The sequence below is a fragment of the Acipenser ruthenus genome, chromosome 2 (assembly GCF_902713425.1).
Source record: "Acipenser ruthenus chromosome 2, fAciRut3.2 maternal haplotype, whole genome shotgun sequence".
Classification (NCBI taxonomy): domain Eukaryota; kingdom Metazoa; phylum Chordata; class Actinopteri; order Acipenseriformes; family Acipenseridae; genus Acipenser; species Acipenser ruthenus.
This window is the reverse complement of record NC_081190.1, coordinates 912,676-932,030: the sequence shown is the minus strand read 5'-3', so window position 1 is coordinate 932,030 and position 19,355 is coordinate 912,676. Positions and strand designations below refer to the sequence as shown.

General features: G+C 43.9%; 2 protein-coding genes across 8 annotated transcripts; one reads left to right on the top strand and one right to left on the bottom strand.

Annotated features, from left to right (window-relative positions):
* Positions 1–312: 312 nt before the first annotated feature.
* On the bottom strand, positions 313–15,330 carry LOC117963247 (kinesin-like protein KIF24). 3 transcript variants are annotated; one of them, XM_034902517.2, is made up of 14 exons: positions 14,887–15,330; positions 12,132–12,794; positions 11,689–11,872; positions 11,211–11,308; positions 10,592–10,807; positions 9,981–10,068; positions 9,461–9,582; positions 8,851–8,956; positions 8,154–8,225; positions 6,954–7,063; positions 4,879–6,764; positions 3,532–4,237; positions 2,682–2,775; positions 313–2,068 (listed from the first exon to the last, which is right to left on the bottom strand). In XM_034902517.2, the coding sequence occupies exons 2-14, from the start codon at positions 12,671–12,673 to the stop codon at positions 1,949–1,951; spliced, it is 4,344 nt and encodes a 1,447-aa protein (XP_034758408.2). In that variant the 5' UTR covers positions 12,674–12,794; positions 14,887–15,330; the 3' UTR covers positions 313–1,948. The 3 variants fall into 3 exon arrangements, with proteins under 3 accessions (XP_034758408.2, XP_058841820.1, XP_034758401.2); XM_058985837.1 differs by having other exon boundaries at positions 12,132–12,704; XM_034902510.2 differs by lacking the exon at positions 14,887–15,330 and adding an exon at positions 13,216–13,283.
* Positions 15,331–15,806: 476 nt separating this feature from the next.
* Positions 15,807–18,960, top strand: LOC117403958 (bis(5'-nucleosyl)-tetraphosphatase [asymmetrical]). 5 transcript variants are annotated; one of them, XM_034006481.3, is made up of 3 exons: positions 15,807–15,930; positions 17,455–17,597; positions 18,400–18,960. In XM_034006481.3, the coding sequence occupies exons 2-3, from the start codon at positions 17,468–17,470 to the stop codon at positions 18,720–18,722; spliced, it is 453 nt and encodes a 150-aa protein (XP_033862372.3). In that variant the 5' UTR covers positions 15,807–15,930; positions 17,455–17,467; the 3' UTR covers positions 18,723–18,960. The 5 variants fall into 5 exon arrangements, with proteins under 5 accessions (XP_033862372.3, XP_033862375.3, XP_033862374.3 ...); XM_034006484.3 differs by lacking the exon at positions 15,807–15,930 and adding an exon at positions 15,944–16,086; XM_034006483.3 differs by lacking the exon at positions 15,807–15,930 and adding an exon at positions 16,170–16,441.
* The last annotated feature ends 395 nt before the right edge of the window (positions 18,961–19,355 follow it).

Below are 19,355 nucleotides of genomic sequence, written 5' to 3'. Positions count from 1 at the left end.
CAGGGGCGGAGCACATTGCCACAAGTCCTTTATCATTTTACTGAAGCTTGTTTAGCTTTCCAGACTTTTTTAAATTACTGTATGTGAAGCTGACCTGTGCAACATGTATTCAAATCACACTTAAGTCCTATATGCTGCAAAGGAAGTTTCATATGTGAAGACCTTAAAAAAGGTGTGGAAAGCTGCAAAAGAATGAGAATGGGCTTGCAAGAAAGTTATTGTGCTCAGGAGAGGCATAGACATGTTCATTTAAAGCCTTGCTGTTACCACATCTACTTTAATTCCTGCTATAAGATGTTTGAAACAAGTAAATCAACATGTACATTTTGTTTTATTATTTTCATAAATCATTTTTAGTATTCCATATGGTACTGTCAATATTTCATACAATCCATATTTAATAATAAATACAAAACATAACCCAGTGCTTATCCATAACAGTATAGTTAGATGTACTGCAAAGCATTTATAAATAGGAAGGCACATTGTTTTAGTCCTGTAGGTCTCCATGGGTATTCATTCATTTTAAACACATCCAAACTAGGAAGCTGAAGTACAGCCTGAGATGACTCTTGCACTGCATCTCCTCCTAGCAACTGATGAGTTAATAATATTTACCACTCAACTACAGAGCTAGCTCTTCAATTGAAGGGTAAGATTCTGTTTGTCTTTAAAATGCCTCGTTTGCGTCCCGCTCTTGCCTTTCAATTCAATGGGCTGAGATGCCAATTAATTACACCTTTACAAGATTGAAAATGTGGCACACACAGCGAAACAGGTTTCTAACTTCTCTACAGAGCCCAGGTGTTGGATGCGGGGTGTTTTAGAGCAGGGCAAAGCTTTGGAGAAACAGAACTAGTTAATAAACCAGACACAAAAAGCTGAAAACTCAACCTGCATAATGCACTCAAAAGTGACCCCTGGTGGTGATAAGCTGGCTGAAGTATCCTGCTGCTTCTAAGCAAGATACCAGTTATTGCATGATTATATGACACATCTCTCTCCCTAGTCTTAAAACCTGCACTGTCTCGGATTTGATCTACTCATACACTGGATGCTCCTTGTTCTCACTTAATTAACTCTCATCTGATTGAACTAGAACTACCCACCTTCCCCTGTGCTCTAGCCAGTGCCAGTTTACCCAAGGCATTTGAAGTGACTACATTACAACATGGATTGTCACACCTTGAGGTAGCCCTGGTGACCTTAACTTTTGTCACAAAAACACATAGGTTATGTAGATGCTAGCAGTGCTTTAAAATGTAAGCAGCTGTCGATTTCTCTTTTAGAAACCAGGGGATTTGTGACATTATTTTAGCAACGGCTTAAGAATCATCTCCGGGCCAGCATCTTCCTTTGTTCCAATCTAACAGTGGGCTCTGTAAGATCAGTGCACTTCACACAGCAAAGGTGCGGCTGAACGGATTTGAAACAGTGTGTATTTAAAGATTTGCTTCGGTTTAAATCTTTTAAAGTGGCTTCAGGGTGACATGGTCTTAAAGTGTGAAACACTGTGTACTGTGTGAAACAGGGATCAAACCCAGGTTTCAGTATTCCAGCCGGATTTCTCAGGGTCGGATAAAAGCAGTCAGGATTGAAATGTTTTGCTTTCACACCATCGCAACAGCACTAAATCATAAGCTTCTATGCTGCAAGGTTTACCACGGCTTGAATGTACTTCTATGTTTATCCGCTATAGTATATATACACAATACATAACACATTGATCATATCAGATACAAAAATTAATAGGGAAAATATTTATAACTGAACTACATCTAACTTCCTGAGCAGCGACCGAGTTGTACGACGGATTATACACACTTTAGTTTGTAAAAGGTGTTCAGTACATATGCTAGATTAGAACTCCAAACATGTGTGGACACACTGATGCACAGTGCAGGGGCTGTGAGCTGGACTCACACAGAGCCAGAGGGTCCCAGGCTGGCTAAGGGCCCCCAGCCCCCGGGTAGGTGAGGTAGAGTTGGAGCTGAGCCCGGATGCTGCGCATACACTTGGCTTTCTGCACCATGATCTCCTCCAGCTTCCGAGCATAGTCTGTGAAGTCCTGGGGAGACAGAGAGGGAGAGACAGGAGGAGTTAACCATCACCTAGATAGAAGCAACTGAACTATGCAACCTAATGCTAATAACCTTTATCTATCTATCTATCTATCTCTATCTATCTATTTATATATTTATAATTTAAGAGTTCCCAATTTTTGTACGTTTTACTCTTCTTTTCGTAGCAACTTTAGAATGTTTAATTAAGTATTTTACCACTGCAATTCCCACAAAAGCTCTGGAGGACTTAAGGTCAGTGAGTGTCCTCCAATCCCACAACCAAGCCAGTTGCCTCTTTACACCCAGGAGCTTGACAGCGGATATCCAGCCCTGCAAGTGCCCCCGACAATTCTGCCTTCCTAACCCACGGGAGTGCCAGAGCCAAGCCCCCGTGAAGGTTGACTCAAACCTGCACTGCCCTGACTGTATAACTCACCCTGCACTCAACGTGGACATGCCTTTACCAGGGACCCCAACAACTTTACACCTTATTAGGGAAGAGGACGTACTTTTAACAGTTACTATGCAAGTGGCCTACAATTGGGGTAAAAGGGAGTGGTGGAATCCTAACTGAACCACTGACCAAAAAAGGTATAAGGAGGTGCCGGGCACTCTTACCAGTCCTGGCAGCTGGCTCAGCAGAGCCTCCTCCCTCTGCCTCAGAGTGTCCATCTCCTCCATCTCTTCACAGTGTGCCTGGACAACCAGCCTCCTGGGAATCAACCATCACAAGTATTAGGAACACTTTGCTCACTCTGATCCTTACCAACCCACAGCTGTGTGCCTGACGAACAGAATCATTTGACAGAGGGCTTGGTTAACCCAGTCCCTCAACCACTGATCGGGTTTGACAAACAGTATGTCAGTACTTCTGTGTGTCCTATGATCGACTGCTTAAAGTTCTGGATGACACAGGAAGCAGTACAGTACATATTACATTTATATGAAAGTTAAATCTTACATATGAGAATACTTTGAAAAAGATTATAAGATACAATACATTACAATTATTAGTTTATTTAGCAGACGCCTTTATCCAAGGCGACTTACAGAGTCTACCCTAACATTAATGGTTAAAATAAATGTTGCCAGATACAAAGACACCAATATGTGACGAAGTCTTGGTTCTTATCAATAACACAAAGTGTGAAAAGATCCCTGGTAACAGCTTGGGCTTCACTGACAGGATAGTAATAAAATGACACCCCCTGACATCAGCAGGGAATGCAGTCTCCTCGTTTTGGGATTTCTGGAAGTTGAACAGCACAAATTATCCAAATGTCGTCAACTGTTCTCCTACTTTGAGAAAAGCGAACATAGAAGATGTGTCTATTTATAATGGCCGTCTTGACCGATTTCTGTTGTGCATGTCCATAATGGATCATCGGTTCTAATCTAAAAAGGTCAGGACGGAGTCAAGCTTGTAGAGATTCTCTAACTTTCCAACAACAGTAAAACAGAAACGTACTGTGCCTTTCCCAGCGCTTCCAGTTGCTGGTCAGTGATCTGCTGTGGGTGCCTGGCTCCTGTGTGTGCCGAGAGCCACCGCCAGCCTGTCTCCTCGTCAGGGCTCTGGGGACGAGATCTCTGGTCCGGTCTAATGGGAGAGGTGGAGTCCAGCTCTGCACAGGCCATGTAACTGAACTGGGTGAAAGTGTTCTGAAGCACCTCCCTCCTGCTTGGCTCCACCGCTGCTGGACTGCTTCCTGTTTCCTCCAACGAGTCCTGTTCACCCTTAGGTGCTGGCCCTGAAGCTCTGCTGTTTTTTGAGGCATCGAACTTTGATCTGCCCAGATCTTCTCTGCCAGGGCTATGTAGCTCTAGCTCAGACTGGTCCTGCAGTGTTGACAGCAAAGTGAGGACAGTCGTCTCTGGGGCCCTCCAGTAGTGGCTCTCTGGAGGTGCAGTGTAGAGACCGCTACTCTTGTTTGTGACATCTCCTTGTTCTTTAGTCTCACCACTGCCACTTACACAGACTCCTGCGCAGGGCTGGTAGTGCCTGCTGCTTGAGCCCTCTGGAATGCTGAGTAGGCTCTTACTGAAGCTGCCTGTACTAGTGATCAAGTTTTGGGAGGGCTTCTCTTTGTTCCCTAGGACTATGCCTTGTCCCAGTCCCTCCGGTTCCACTTCTAGTCCAAATGTATCATCGATGGTCACAAAACCCTGGGTAGAGCCTGACACAGAAAAAAACAGATTACTAACGGGCATGGAGTCTTATGATTGAAAACTATTTCCCTGAGCGTTGACAAAAACAACAATAATTAGGTCTTTATTGCTCAAAGTTGCTCTCTCAGCCCAAAAGGGGGCCGTTTTCCACTATAAGGCAAAAACTGTAGTCAATATTACTACTGACCGCTAGCGTAACTTTTGCCCGGTTTGTGGGCAATAGCACAAATTACGTGACACTGTATTAGCCAATAGGGTTTCAATCAAAAGTTTAACTTATGTAACTGCATTCAGTTTAGTTTTTCCTTTATTCACAAAGGTTTTTCCTAAGATATTTAGACGAATGCAGCTGTGATTGGTTATGAGTGATGTAACAGCAAGGTTTAAAGTCAAGATAAAGAACCACCACACCACAAGCACCATTTTTGTTAACTTTGCAGTGAAGCAAAATTGTGGCTACATTTTCCTCCTCACAGGGATATAGTGGAGACCTCCGTCATTATATAATTTCAGAGTATCTTCCACTATATCTGTCAACCGGGATTGACAATAAAAAAAATAATGCGCTATACAACAATACACAAGATCTGGACCCAGAATCTCCTTTCTTTAAATCACCAGATAAAAATGTACTTAAATACTAGCTCACCATTAACAGAGGAAATGGTTGTGTCCAGGCCAGGTTTCAGGTAAAACTGTCCCCCCTGCTGCTCTGGTGCTGCAGATTCTGGCTTCCAGCTCCTCTCTGACCTTGAGGATGGCTCCAGAGAGGATTCTGGATCTCGAGCCAGTCCCTCGGGGGCCTCTTCCCTGGAATTCTTTGGAGTGGATGTCCCTCCCTGAGCGAGAAGTCTGTCGGGAGTCAGGGGACCGCAGTGGAAAACAGAATCTGAAGCGGCCGTCCTTTCAATGTCCAGGAGGGATATCGTTAGGGGGGCCATCATCCCCGAAGAAGAATCTTTAGAATCGTGCATCTCAAGCAGATCTTCTGTCTCTGACGAGGGTTGGGAATCAGGTTTATTGTCCATACCTGTTACAGATGCTGATCCAACAACTCCCATCACACTCCCCATTTCTGATTTGGCTAAGCCGGTCCCGGTTGGCGGTATATTGGAGCCTGTTTCCTGAAGAGACGGCAGAGAGGCTACTGCACTCGCTTCTGACCCAGCTTGGATGACGAACGAGTTGATCTGCTTCTGATCAGCCGACAGGTCGTTGAGATTCTCCTCTGGGAAGCTGTGATCCTCCTCTTGGCAGTAGGGTTTCTCTGCCCTGTTGTCGCTGCACGATCTGTAGCTGGCATAATCTTCCTCTGTGTTCCACTCGGCGTGGATGGGGCTGTCTTTAGCCTGGTCCTCCCAGTGCTCTCTCTCCAGCTTCCAGCTCTCATAGAATGCCAGATCATCTAGGTCACTGTCTTCCCTTTCTCCACTCTGCCCGAACTCATAATCTTCTCCATATCTTTGCTCTCGATCACACTCTCCTTGGTATTCGAAGTTTTCTACGAACCTGTAGCCATCTTCCTGGTATCTAAGATCTCTTCCTGGAAATACGTGCTCATCTCCGCTATTGGACTGTTCTGCGTTCTCCAGGTGGTCAGCATTGCTCCGGAGGGCTGTCGGCTTTGTGCTGGGAAGGAAGACGAAGGAATCATGACTGCCGTCACTGTGGCCATCCCCACCACTAGCTCCACTCCTCTCAGCACCTCCAACCCTGACGTGAGTGAGAGAACCCTGGCTGCTGCTGCTGTTTCTCCTCTCTTCTACTGTCTCCCCTAGACCACGCCTCTGGTAACTCTTACTGTTTGTATGCTGCTTCTGCTCTGCTCCCATCCCCTCTGCCCTGTAGAGAGCTAGCAGGCTCTCCAGGGGTTGATAGGGCAGCTTCTGCTGCAGTATGGGCGATGGCTGGAGCTGCTGCAGCTGCTGGTGGTAGATTCTCAGGTGCCGCTCCCGCTCCTTCTGCTCAAGGTACATCTCTGCGTAGCTGATATCTGAGTGCTGGGGGCCCCATCCTCTCTGGTCCCCGGATCTCTCTCTGGTAACAGTTTCCTTCCAAACCGGTCGCACTCCCTGTAATTTCTGAGCTGCTGTCGCATTGACCTTCGTGTAATGCCCTTTAATAAAATATTTGTTCTTTACGGAAGAGTCAGTCCTTCTAACAGCGTGTGTTCCGGACCCTAGTTCTGCCACGTCTTCCCTTCTTCTGCCGCCTCTCAATGTCCCCTTCACAGGGGTTGTCTGCTCCAGCCAGGCCTCCTTCACAGTCCGTTGGGTCCCCCGGGTAGTGACAGCCTCGTCCTTTGGCGTGGAGCAGAGGAGCACGCTGCTCGGCTGGAATAGACCCTGGGTGGGTCTCGGCTGCGGCTGAGCGGACTGCTTCACCCCTCTGTCCCCCAAGAGCTTCACTTTCTTAGGCGAGTTTCTCTCCCGGCAGAAGTTCTTGTTGCGTTTGGGAGACGGGCTTCCCACTGGCCTGCCTGCTTTGTGAAGGTGACCTGGGGAATGTTTCACTCCTCTCTTCAGCTCCTTAACCCTTACAGAATGAAAAAAAATGATGTAAACAAAAGTAATGCAAACATGCTACTGTCTCTTTGGGAGCTTCAAGGGACTGGTACCATGCCGATATATAGCCTGCTAGTGGTTTAGAGCCATATTACTGTAGTGGCACAGTCTTGCAGGTTTTACACTGAAAGTCAAGAAGACAGTACAGACCTGTGCTTACCTGTCTGCATAACGTAAAGTGTTAAGAGTGTGTTCTGTGGCTATGTGGCTGGGTGAGATGTTAGCAATCATACAGGTCTTTGAATTTCCAATAAATGAGTCTTTCAGTACCTGGAGAAGAACATACAAAATAAATCACATTAAACGCTCTGAAGTCAAAATCATGACAGCATTCAATGCTTTTAAAAGTTAACGGTTTCATAATTCTCCAAATTGAAAAGGTCATGTAAAATCTAGTACTTTTAACCATTTTAGTATTTTAATAATCATTTAATTGACTAACTTTCTTGCTGAGAACTGAAATGTTTTTATACATGCAATGTCTGAGAACTGTTGGGAGAGGTGACATCTGTTCTGTTAGTGGGGAGTTGCGGACTGTCTGACAAGTCGGGGTCTGTGTTGGAGAAGAGAGATAAGGAGAGGACCGCTCTCGTCTTGTCTGGGGAATGTGTGGGTTGTGGCCAGTAGAGGCTGGGGGTTAGGTTATATGTATTGTTACACTGTTAAACTCAGCACAGCTGGAAAGAGAGAAGAGAGCTGACATTGCCAGTCCAGATCTAGCAGCTGAGTATTAACATTTCCTATTACTCTGTATTAGGGCTAGTTCATATACTCTAGTAGTAGTGAATTTCTCTGTATAACTTTACCTCTATGTTAATGGAACTAGATTGCTGTGACTTGAAATTGTTTGTCATGTTTGGTGCTTACCCTCTCAGTGTCTCTGGGAAATATTAAGGAAAGTAGGCCTTGTTTTCTCACAGCCACTTCACAAAGTGCACAAATAAGATACTAGGGATGGGCACTCTCTATAAAATTAGTTGTGTGATATTAAACAGGCAAGAAATGAAAACCTTGCATTAAAAAATAAAAATATACATGGTATAAAGCACCTCACCTCTCTATCATATAAACTTGTGACTTCTACATTTCAAAAATAGTTCAACATTTTTATATTTACTCTTGTTTTTCTTCTTCTCATTTTTTTGCTATCTGTGAAATGATTTACTTGAATTTCATAGTATTCTAAATACAAATTTACATGAAAAATGGTATAACCCTGGCAGTGAGCTGGGAGACCCTTCTTGTATTATTAAGGATGTTTCTGTTTGTACTTGTGGACATGCTGTTTTAACGATGGGCTGGGGATGTGGATAAATCGAGTCAAGCAAGGGATTTACAGCAGGAAGGGACCCGCAGTTACCTGGGTCAGTTTGCTCTGTCTGAATGGCGTATGGGCGTGTTCCTGGTCCAGAGCTCGAATACACTCCTTCAGCTAAGGAACAAAACACACTCCTGCGTTACTGCACAGACCTGCATCTAACCCTATGTACCTTATCATATATATTTTAATCATTTCGTTTTAACAAGAACTGACATGGAAAAGCTTCAGAATACCCAGCTGATTAAACTGCAAACGTGTATTAATGTGTACCCACTGTATGTGTGGGATCAGAACTCGTGTTAGTGGCATTTAGTCTGACAGCATTCATAACCAGGATAATTACTTTGTGAATGAACACGATAGCAGCCATATCGTGGGAACAGATTTGATGCAAAGAGGCTCACACAGTCAGGAATTAGGTAGGATTTTACAATGTTAAATCAGAAAATACATGCAGCAAGAACGAACTACTAAAACACTGCTTGTTAAGATGAATTCTTCTTTATTTTACCGACTTTCAAAACAACTCTCCACAGTATTCTTATTCTGTGACATGGATTTATGGTCTACAGTGCGACGAGTGAAACAGTAAATCCATGTTTGTTATTTCAGTTACTTTGTGTTCCTATTCTAAAGGAAACGTTCTATGCATACTATCTCCACCTCCTCTAAGCCCCAGGTTTTTAGTCTGCAGTATTTAAACAGGCTACAGGGGAAACGGAATGAATGAACTCACAGCTAACAGGCTCTGGTTAATTTCAGCTCCCTCCATCTTGGTCTGTTTGTCAGGGTCCCTGGCATCAGCTGCCCTCTCGCTGCCTGCCAGATCAATAAAAGAAATCCTGTGGCCAAGAGAGAGCAGAGAAACACAGCTTACTGACAGCCTTCACGGATCACGTCAAGCACGCCAGCTGAGAGACACACAAGCTGCTAGTTCAGCAAAAACCAGAAGGGAGGAGATTAGTGACTCCCTCTAAACTACAACCTTCAATCACAGAGGTTCACTTTTGACCAAAGAGTTTACAAATCAAATTAACAACAATACAATTAATTTTTTAAAGCACTTTAACATGTTAAGGTTACAAACTTCTCATGCAGGCAATATTCTGACTTGTTATATTTCTATAACAAAAAAGGGAAAATGTGGTCCTTGGTGGCTAAATAATGTGACTAGATGCCCTTTGAAATGTTGACAATAATTATTTAGAAAATAATACTAATGATAATAGCTTTTTTATTTGTAATCATTTTTAAATCATCTTGGTGGGTAAAATACAAAGAAACTTCACTGTGAGTCCGTGCCCTCCGTGTCTGTGACTGTGCCTCCTATGGAAAGGGTCTCTTACCTCCCGTACACCCTGGCGTCCGAGTCCTTGATCTGTACCTGAATGATGGCGTGCGAGCGAGAGGAGTCTGCGTTCACCCCGCTGGCTCCCGTGCTGCGCTCCTTACTGCCCCACGAGATCACCTGCACACACAGGGGGCACACACACCGCTCAGACAGCTGCCACTTACCATCTTCCAGGCCGCACAGAAAGGTGAGAAACAGCAACAGCGTACAGGCTCATAGAAAGCAAGCATTATATCTACACGTGTATAGATGGCGCGCTGGTGGGGTCGGATTTTCTAAATTGAACACCAGTGTTTTATTGATGTGATGTTTGAATTTAACATACTGGACTACAGCACATACACTCTGTCAAATACAAACTTTATTCAACATCCTCTGATCAAGAAAAAAACAACAATCAACAACTCTAGCTGTGAACCCTGAAAGCTGAAATAGAGCTAAAAAGAACAGAGCATGAAATAACACTGGAGATCACATGGTGTTTAGTGTTGATGGAGAGAGTAGAAAGGGATTACCTCCAGCAGCGTGTCCACCCTTGCCACCCTCTCCTCTCGCAGCCCCACTATCTGCACCACATGGTTCCCATCCTCCCTGGCAAACAGCCTGGAGAGGAGAGAAAACAGCAGCTTCAGGTTACTGCGCAATGCCACAGAGCCCACAAACCCCCAAAACTCTGCCCCATCCTCCACTGAAAGAAATACACATGAACCCAATTTCTGGTAGTGCATATCTATAAAACAAGAAGACACAATACAATAGTATATTTAACTCTAAAATAGCTTGTACAAACCAAGCCCTCATGGAAAATCCCATAATGCTCTCATTCCCATTTCTCATTCATGGACAGAATTTAAGGCAGTATGATATGCAGTACGGTTTTGTGACAAGTGTCAGGATCAAGCCATAAAGTCTTTGTTTATGGGTTATATGTTTATGTATACACTATATATTTCTATATCTGTGTAACTCCTTAGATAAACACAACATGCTACATTCTGTTATAATAAGGGTTCACCTTTAAATGAAGAATAAATAAACAGAAGGAAGCTGTTTCCACACACCCCTAACCGTAAGCCACATCATTTTAACTGGCCTAGTCTTCTCGTGCTAAGGAGATTCTTGGTACCGTTTCTTCCCGTCCAGCAGGTCGTAGAGCTGGCCGCAGTAGATCTCGAAGAAGCTGATGTAGACGTGGAGGTGGCGGCCGGGCTGCAGGGCCTCGAGCTGCAGGAAGATGTCCTTTGCAGCCAGAGCGTAGAGCCCCGGGTTCTGCCGTGTCCCGATCATGGTGTGCGTCTTCCCAGCGCCTGTCTGTCCATATGCAAAGCAAGTAGCCTTCCCCCTGAAACAGGAAGTCAGTAGGAATGGGTAAGGGCAGCTCCACAAAATATAAAACACCCCTAGATCTGTCTCGATACACATGTCTATATACATATGCTGCTTCTAGCATATCGAGTTTGTCGTAAAACAGAGTACAGTACATGATCTTTGAAAAAGACAGTGTTTTTAAACACTCGCCTAGGTTAAACATTACTTTAAACCTGAGAATGCACTTGTTACGCTCTTACACAGCTGAAAAGGGTTCCATGCACCTTTGAACATAAAGACACTAATGTCCTGTTTCTACCACTAATTATGTGTGTCTGTGACATTTTAAGTACTGTAGGCTGACTTTCTAAACTGTGACAAATAAACAGCGCCCAGGATGTCAGCAGATGGAAATGAAAGGAAGCGGAGTGTCGTACCCATTGAAGACATGCTGGATTAGGGGATAGGCTGTCTTCATATACACATCCTGATTGGAGCACGCATCGTCAAAAACGCCATCAAAATGAAACACATGCTGAAGAAAGGAGACAGGGGGTAAATGGTATTCCAAAACAGTGAACTTGCACGTGCTTCTCTTTGTATAATAAGAGGCACTGTATGACTATGGTGCAGGGCAGTACACAGTCTGTTTAAATGTTGGGAAGCTAATCCTTGTGACCCCCCCCCTCCCCCCCCCCCCCCCCCCGCATTCCCAGGGCATGTGTGAGACTGGTTAGAAGCTCCCAAACAAAACAATAAAAGAATTGCCAACCAAACAGTAATTCAGGAAAGATCAAATACATACTGTACTATTCTGAAAATCAGGTAGTGAAATAGGGAGCACTGTACAATAAAATATACAAAAATCCTACACGTTACCAATCTAGCTAGTGGAAGTGGAGTGGAGCGAGGTACCTGCAGGATGTACTGGGTGAGGTCCACAGCCTCCTTCTTCTCTTGGATGAGAACGGTCCCGCTGTCCCGGGTGCTGACCACGTCCGCCTCCCCTCGACGCTCCTCTCGCATTCCCAGCGGCCGCTTCCGCACACACACACGGATCCTATCGGACTCCGCCTGGCCCCGCTCCCAGCTCGTCTTCCTGAAACACAGCCAGCCAGCACACGCTCTCACGGTCGTTCCACACACTGAGGTCACCTGACAACGTAACGCAATCCCTCCTATGATATTTTATTTATGCTCCGGTACCAAGACAAGTGCTTATCTGTCTCAAAAGGCTTGTCTCACTGCAAAAATGCAATAAATTATATATTCAATATGTTACCCCTAATCCCAGAACAATATTTCTACTGCTAACAGACAAGTACGTCAGGTACATACAGGTATCTAATAATAGGTACCTGGTGGTGGAGTGTGTGACTCCGTAGTTGTATCCTGAGGTGGAGGAGCATGCTACTCTCTCAAGGTGTACCTGTTCCTCCTCTGCTGCCCAAGTCTCCTCCACCCTGCCAGCCACCCTGTTGTGGTGCCATTCCCCTCTTGCCAGCGTGTGCCTGGGCGAGCGCTCCCTGCCCTCTTGTTTGCTTGTCTTGCAGTAGGCGGAGGAGGAGGAGGGACGGCACCCTCTTTGCTCGGCTGGCTCACTCGTGGGCAGGGCAGTGAAGTCCAGCTGCCGGCGGGGAGTGGACCTGGTCAGTGTGGCCCGCCTGGGGGAGTGAGGGTCGTGCCCCTCTCCACTCATGTCACCCTGGAGAGCCTTGACAATCTGCACCAGCTCAAAGAGCCGGGTGCGGTCCTGCATGTCATGCACGCCCAGCCGCGGGTAGTCACTCATGGTGACCCGGGAGAGCTGCTGGGGCCGGCGCACACCCAGGGCTGTGAACTGAGGGTAGTAGCGCTGCAGGCCGGCCTCGCTCAGACACTCGTACAGACACGTCGCCATCTTCACATCAACACCTGGGAGCAGAAGAGGGCTGCCAACAAACAGGACAAACTTCAGGAACAGGAAAAGGGTAGCACTTTCTGTCCAATAGGCCTGCCTCTTTTGGGTATCTTCATCCCCCCTTAAAAAAAAAACAATTGCAGATCACTCTTGAACCTACTTTGTTTCACTTGGCTTCCTTGGTAATTTGTTTATTAAAGTTTGTTTGATTTGTTAGCATCCAATTTACTAACCTTTATTAATCCTCTTCAGTCAGTAAGCCTAACACCTGTAACTATTCCTCATGACTAAATTCCTTGAGACATGGGATACTTTCACTGACCTAGTATAGGGGTACTTACTGTATCAAGACACACGGATGCTTTACAGTTTCATTGATCCTTGTTACAGTATAAAAAGCTGTAATCTTACATCTCCTTTGCTAATCCCCTGGCTCTTGCAATAAGATACAGTTTACATATAAATAAGTTATTCCTATTGGTTTACATATTTAAAACAAATTAATAATCTCTGAATTCTAACAAAAATAATAAATCACTTACTTGCTTGAGTTTTATCTGTGGCCAAGCCTTGTACTGTACATGTTACTGTGAAAGTGATGTCAGACTGCAGCTCAGGCTATTGACTAGTGAAACCCAATCCCACAGCAATATGAAATAACTCTGTTCATTTTAGAGAAGCCAGAGCAGCTGCAGTGCTGTATCAGGGCAGCTGCTGGCTCATGCAAAGCAGGGCAGGGCATAGAGTATGTAGGAAGGGAAAACTCTGATGCTGAATGTCAGCTGGTCTATGCAGACCAGACAACTGGTAAAAAAATAAATAAATAAACACAGCAGACACTAACTATTAGAAACTGTATGACAAGATCTCTAGTAGAAAAGACCTCTTCAAGGGAAAACAACAACAACAACACAACACAATAATGCCACAATCAAAACACTGTGTGGCCACTGTAAAAGTGTGGACTATACCAGTCAGCTGCTGCTTCGACTTGATAAAGGTTTATGTTCTGACAAAACTTGACAGCTGGCTGTTTCACATTCATCTTCAAGACTATATAAAGGGGCATTCCACAATAACTGTCTTGTTGTTCCTAAATCTACTTATTTCAGCTCATTTTTCAAAAGTGTTTCAGTAGTAGATTAAATTTGGACTTGTCTTAATACATAGAAACTCAACAAACCTTTTTTTTTAAAAAAACAACTAGGTTTTTATTTGTGTTACAGAGGGGACAGGAAAAAAAAAAGTTTAATTTTTGTATTTCTTATTTCAAGGTATAGACTACATCCAACAAAATCCTGTGAATTTAAATGAAACACTAAAGTCATGTCTTCATACAAATTACTATAGCAAGTTGATTATCCTTTAATAGCCTATAATAAATACAAGTCAAGAATACACAGTTCTTACCCCCCACTTGGAATGCATGTCACACAGTAGTCACACTTTACACTGCATCTACACAGCTGATTATTCAATTGTGATAAAACTGTAAGCACCTTTAGTTACTGCAGATCAGAATCAGACAGCACAGTGTATGGAGATGTATGGAGATCTGACCTGTCATACACAACACTGCCTCCCTACTCATTGTAGTGCGTAGAGGGCCCTACAAAATCCATCACCCTTTAACTGAACTGCCTAAAATGATACTATAAACTTAGGAGGAAAGAAACCACATGAATTCGCACTGTAGCCTAGCGTGGGATATTATTTGATAACTGCACACAACAGTGAAAGCTAAGCATGCTGGTCGTGGTCCTAGCACTGAACGGAAGCTGGGTATTTATTATGAGCAATGTTATTGAATGGTCTATCTCACTCTTACACTGTCAGTCTCCTAATGAACAATGAGCTTCCTTCACTATTTCGAGCCACACATTTTTCTATTAGCCTTCAAGGTGCAACAATACACAGTAAACAATCGCTACCCGGAATGTTATGTCACACGAAGCCACTCGCTTATATTACAGTTGATTGCGTATGACTTACCTGGACATGAACCTGCACATTAGTCAATTTAACAGAAATAAATAAATAGATAATAATAATAATAATAATAATAATAATAATAATAATAATAATAATAATAATCAAATGTAGGGTTATTGATTAGCTCGGTGTTAGGGTTAAAATCAAGGTTTTAAATGAAATCCTTTGAAATACAATGTGTTAACTGCCCTTTTTAAAATGTATTTGTTCTAATAACTTACCTTGTTATTTTGGTATGGACAGACGGTTGTGTCACCGAGCCTTCATTTACTTTTGAAAAAGTGTGGACCCAGTTTAGTGAAACCGCATACACTTTTGTAAATACTGTATCTTAATCATTTCTTCTTCGGACTGGTAGTATTTAAAACCCAATACATCATATGCAGCATTAATTACACATTATTTACCGTGTTGAGACTAGCACTTACAGCCCGTTACTGGAGAATAAATGTACATTTAAATACAGAACATGTTCAGTTTAAGCTACTTTGTTTTCTTGTGTCTTCGATGCCCCGTGTATATATATAATATCTAAACCATTCTCTCCCTTCCGCTTCCAAGACGCTGCCCCTGCTCTCGGGTATCCATGGCAACGCCGCGAACCGTTTCAAACTTACACCAGACTCGCGCCGGGACTCCCGCGTCCAGGTGGTGGGAGACAAGCCAATCAGAGTGCATAAATGGAGTGGAGGGGTGGGGTTACAACAAGTTAACCAATGAGAGCTCACTGTTCTCTCTCGCTGATCCCCTGCCGGCCAATCATTCTGAACTATCAGCGCTAGCCCTGTAGGTCTAGGTCGCAACGTGACCAACCAGAAATGCATAACGGATGGGCGGGTTCTCTCCGTTTTCAACCAGGTCCCATTTAGTACCGTATAACCAAGCAAATAGGCGCATATTATTATGAAACGGGGGTGCGCTATTACAGATAAGAGCACCGACATGCGGGGCTATTTTAGGAAAGAACTGAAGAGAAAGCAAACAGTGAAATGCGATTACAATGCTTCAGTGTATTTGTAATGAATGTAATTATCATAATTTACGACGCGGGCTGGTGGGTCGCTAATACTCGGTCCAGGCGCATTGGTTTATCAGGTCATTAAACACCTGTGTCCATGGATAAGGAAACGCGCTTATTCCCAGGGTTATACGGTAGTCGTCTAACGCAGTCATTGGTGTTTTAATATCATCTGAAGACTTGCGTGACGCGTAGACTTGCCCCTTTCATTCAGGAAGCGAGCTGGGTGATGTGTGTGCGGAAAGATGTAAGTGTGTGCTGTTTATTTACATTTCTGAACATCATTTAATCGCGTTTATACTGCCCGGCATTCACTTGTGTACACATATCACATTTGCACCATCGACTAGTTTAACGTGCCCAGGGTATCAACAGATTCTGGGGAGGCATTCTGTGTGATTCGGTGAGTTAATTGCAAAATAATAATAATAATATCTTTATTTATTTATTTTATATATAGCACCTTTCATAGTGGTCCACCATCACAAAGTGCTTTACAGAGGTAGGCTGTGAACTGTAGATTATATGCAGAGTCACTTACAATAGGACACTGATTTAACATCTCATCCGCAGGACGGAGCACAAGGAGGTTCAGTGACTTGCTCAGGGTCACACAGCGAGTCAGTCAGTGGCAGAGGTGGGATTTGAACCAGTGATTGTCTGGATATAACCACTGGACTTTAACCACTGGACCACACTGCCTCCTTGAATGTGTCATTAAATGTGCCTGTACCATGTAGCTACTTATCTCTGTATCGGTAGGTCTAGCATAAAAGTAAATTATGACACATTATATTCATCATTTATTCCAAACCAGTTATTTGAAGACAGTAGACTTGTAAAACAAATTAAGAGCACAGTGCATTTCCATTTCTCGAGCAACGATACCGTTCTGAAACGTTCAGAAAGAAAATACATGTTTGTTTTGAGCACAGGTACTGTTAGTAATGAAGTTGTTATTTGTGAATCTCAGATGCCTGTATAATTAACTGTCCGTCCTGGGTATGGTGAGATAAAAGATTTGCAGCAGCTTGCTTTCAGTCGGCAGACAGCGTGTAAACGGTCACACTGTTACTCCTTGCTTGCTTTCAGTCGGCAGACAGCGTGTAAACGGTCACACTGTTACTCCTTGCTTGCTTTCAGTCGGCAGACAGCGTGTAAACGGTCACACTGTTACTCCTTGCTTGCTTTCAGTCGGCAGACAGCGTGTAAACGGTCACACTGTTACTCCTTTGGTTACTCCTTTGGTTTCACATATATAAGCTCATGTGCTGATGTTGATTGTCATGCAAGACGTGGGGATTACTATAAGGTGCTATCCAAATCGCATTACTGTACTCCAGCACATCGTCACAGTAACATTAAGAAGCCATGCAGGTGGATTTCTGTACGTTTTTCAAGCTTTGTTTTTCTTCTCTTTTCTAAAACTCGAAGGGTGGCCTTTGTGGCAGCCCTCAAATCCAAAAGGACAGCTCCCAAGCAGAAGCATAGTCAGACTTTGTCCAGGGCTGATGGTGGGTGCTCTGTTGGCAGGTGCTTCTGTAGCTTACCCAAGACTGCAGAGAGTGCTGCTGTTTCAGAGAGGTGACTTCCAGTGGGGCTTTCAGCAATTCAGAAATCATTGAGGAAGGGCCATGCCTCCCCCCAGGATGATTTTAACACGCTGGCGGTCCACAGCAGCTCCTACCTGCAACTCTTTCTGGCAGGTCCAATGCCTGTGAGACACTCTAGAGCTCCTCCTGACCCCAGACTGTTTCTCTGTCTTCTGTAGTCTGCTGAGGGTTATGGCTTTAAGGGCATGCGGCCTCATCATATGCAGAACGCTGAGTGGGAGTGCACTGAAGATGGGGGATGAAATCGAATTCCTGCTGCTTCAGACCTCTTATGGGAAACATCACTGGACTCCCCCCAAAGGTAACATCCAGCTGCATGGCACAGAGGCAACGGGAGGGGGAATAATGCCCACAGAACACAAGGGCAGGTCTGAAAGGAAACATATCCCCATTTATAAACAGAACTATGGGCCAGTCTTTTAATTAGTTCATGGAACAGTTCAACTGAAAACTGGTGATAGATGCCCCATTTACTTTTCCTATGTAACGTGCGATCATCACTGTAATAAAACGTAACTGTGCTTTATGTAACAGGCAGTCATGTGGTTTTGCCTCATGTTGATCTAGCATTGTTTTGGGAGTGTGGATAGGGTAAAACAGAATAAGGGGAACGGTGGACTAGTTAAAGAATAGAGCTTTGGAATCTGCAGTAGTCAATTTCTCATTTTCCAAACTTAAAGTCAATGTAATAGTCAAAACCAATGTGGTTTAATTGCTAAGAAGGGGTGGCATATCAATGGCATTTTGAATGATATCAGTTCAATTAGAAATATTTAAAGTTGATCACGCGTTATGAACGTTAATGGCCCTAAAAGTTTTTTTTTCAATAACTTCTTGAATGAAATTCAGAAGTACTAAAATAAACTTTTAATAAAGTGATGACAAAACTATTGACTAGAAGTCTTTCTCAGTGTCTTCAAGAAGATAATCTGTTGTCATTACTTATTCAGTTTCTTTTGGTATTTGTAAGTGTAGCACTACTGAGTGTTTAATAGTTATGGGTGACTGATCAAATTCAGGCAAACTGTTCCCAAGATATAGTAGTTTAGCTGAACCAAGGCAGGAATTCAGTTCTTGAGTGACCCTCCAGCCTCCCCTCCTAGGACATGTGGACCCTGGGGAGGATGACCTGCAGACCGCTCTGAGGGAGACGCAGGAAGAGGCGGGGCTGGGGGAGGAGCACTTCCGCATTCTGGAGGGCTACAGGAAGGAGCTGCGCTACATGGTGAAGAGCCAGCCCAAGACTGTGGTGTACTGGCTGGCGGAGCTGTGCGACAGCGGCACTTCAGTCCGGCTGTCCGAGGAGCACCAGGACTACCGCTGGCTGGGCGTGGAGGAGGCTTGCCAGCTCTCAGAGTATAAGGACATGCAGGAAGCCTTGAGAGAGGCACACAGCTTTATACTGAACAGACAACAGCCATCCTGATCTACACACACACACACGCACGCTAACACAGAACCTGCCTGTCTACCGGACAGATCTGAATCTGACTTCATTGCTCGTTTTGTCTGTAGCATGCTTATTGTTGTTGGTGATTGTTACTGTACTAAACAAAAACATATGTGTGTTTTGACAAAAAAAAAAAAAGAAAAAAAATCTGGTAAGAAATCTTGTAATGAGAAAAATAATAAATATTGGTGCCTGCACTATCCTTTAAATTGGCCTTATTAATTGTATTTCAAATGTTTTGATTTGTCTATGGGACAGAATTTGGCCCTCTAGCAAAAGCTCGGTTAGTCAAGCCTAAGATGATTATTTTTCAGTGTCGAAGGCTTATTTCATTTTGAAAACTGAAGGTAGAACGTTTTGTACAGGGGTTGGAGCAGGAATAGAAAACACATTCCATAATAGAATTTAGAGGCACCAGGACAGCACTGTTTGTACGTGGCAGAGAGCCAGTGAGCTGTTTAAAGTTGTTAAATTGCGTATGTGACCATTCCTCAATGACTACTTACTTACTGGCACGTTTTGGCTAATGCCACTTCAGTTACAAATACCCCTACTGCTGGAGATATCCCAAAACTAGCTGCTTAAAAAGTTCATCCAGTACATTCTAAT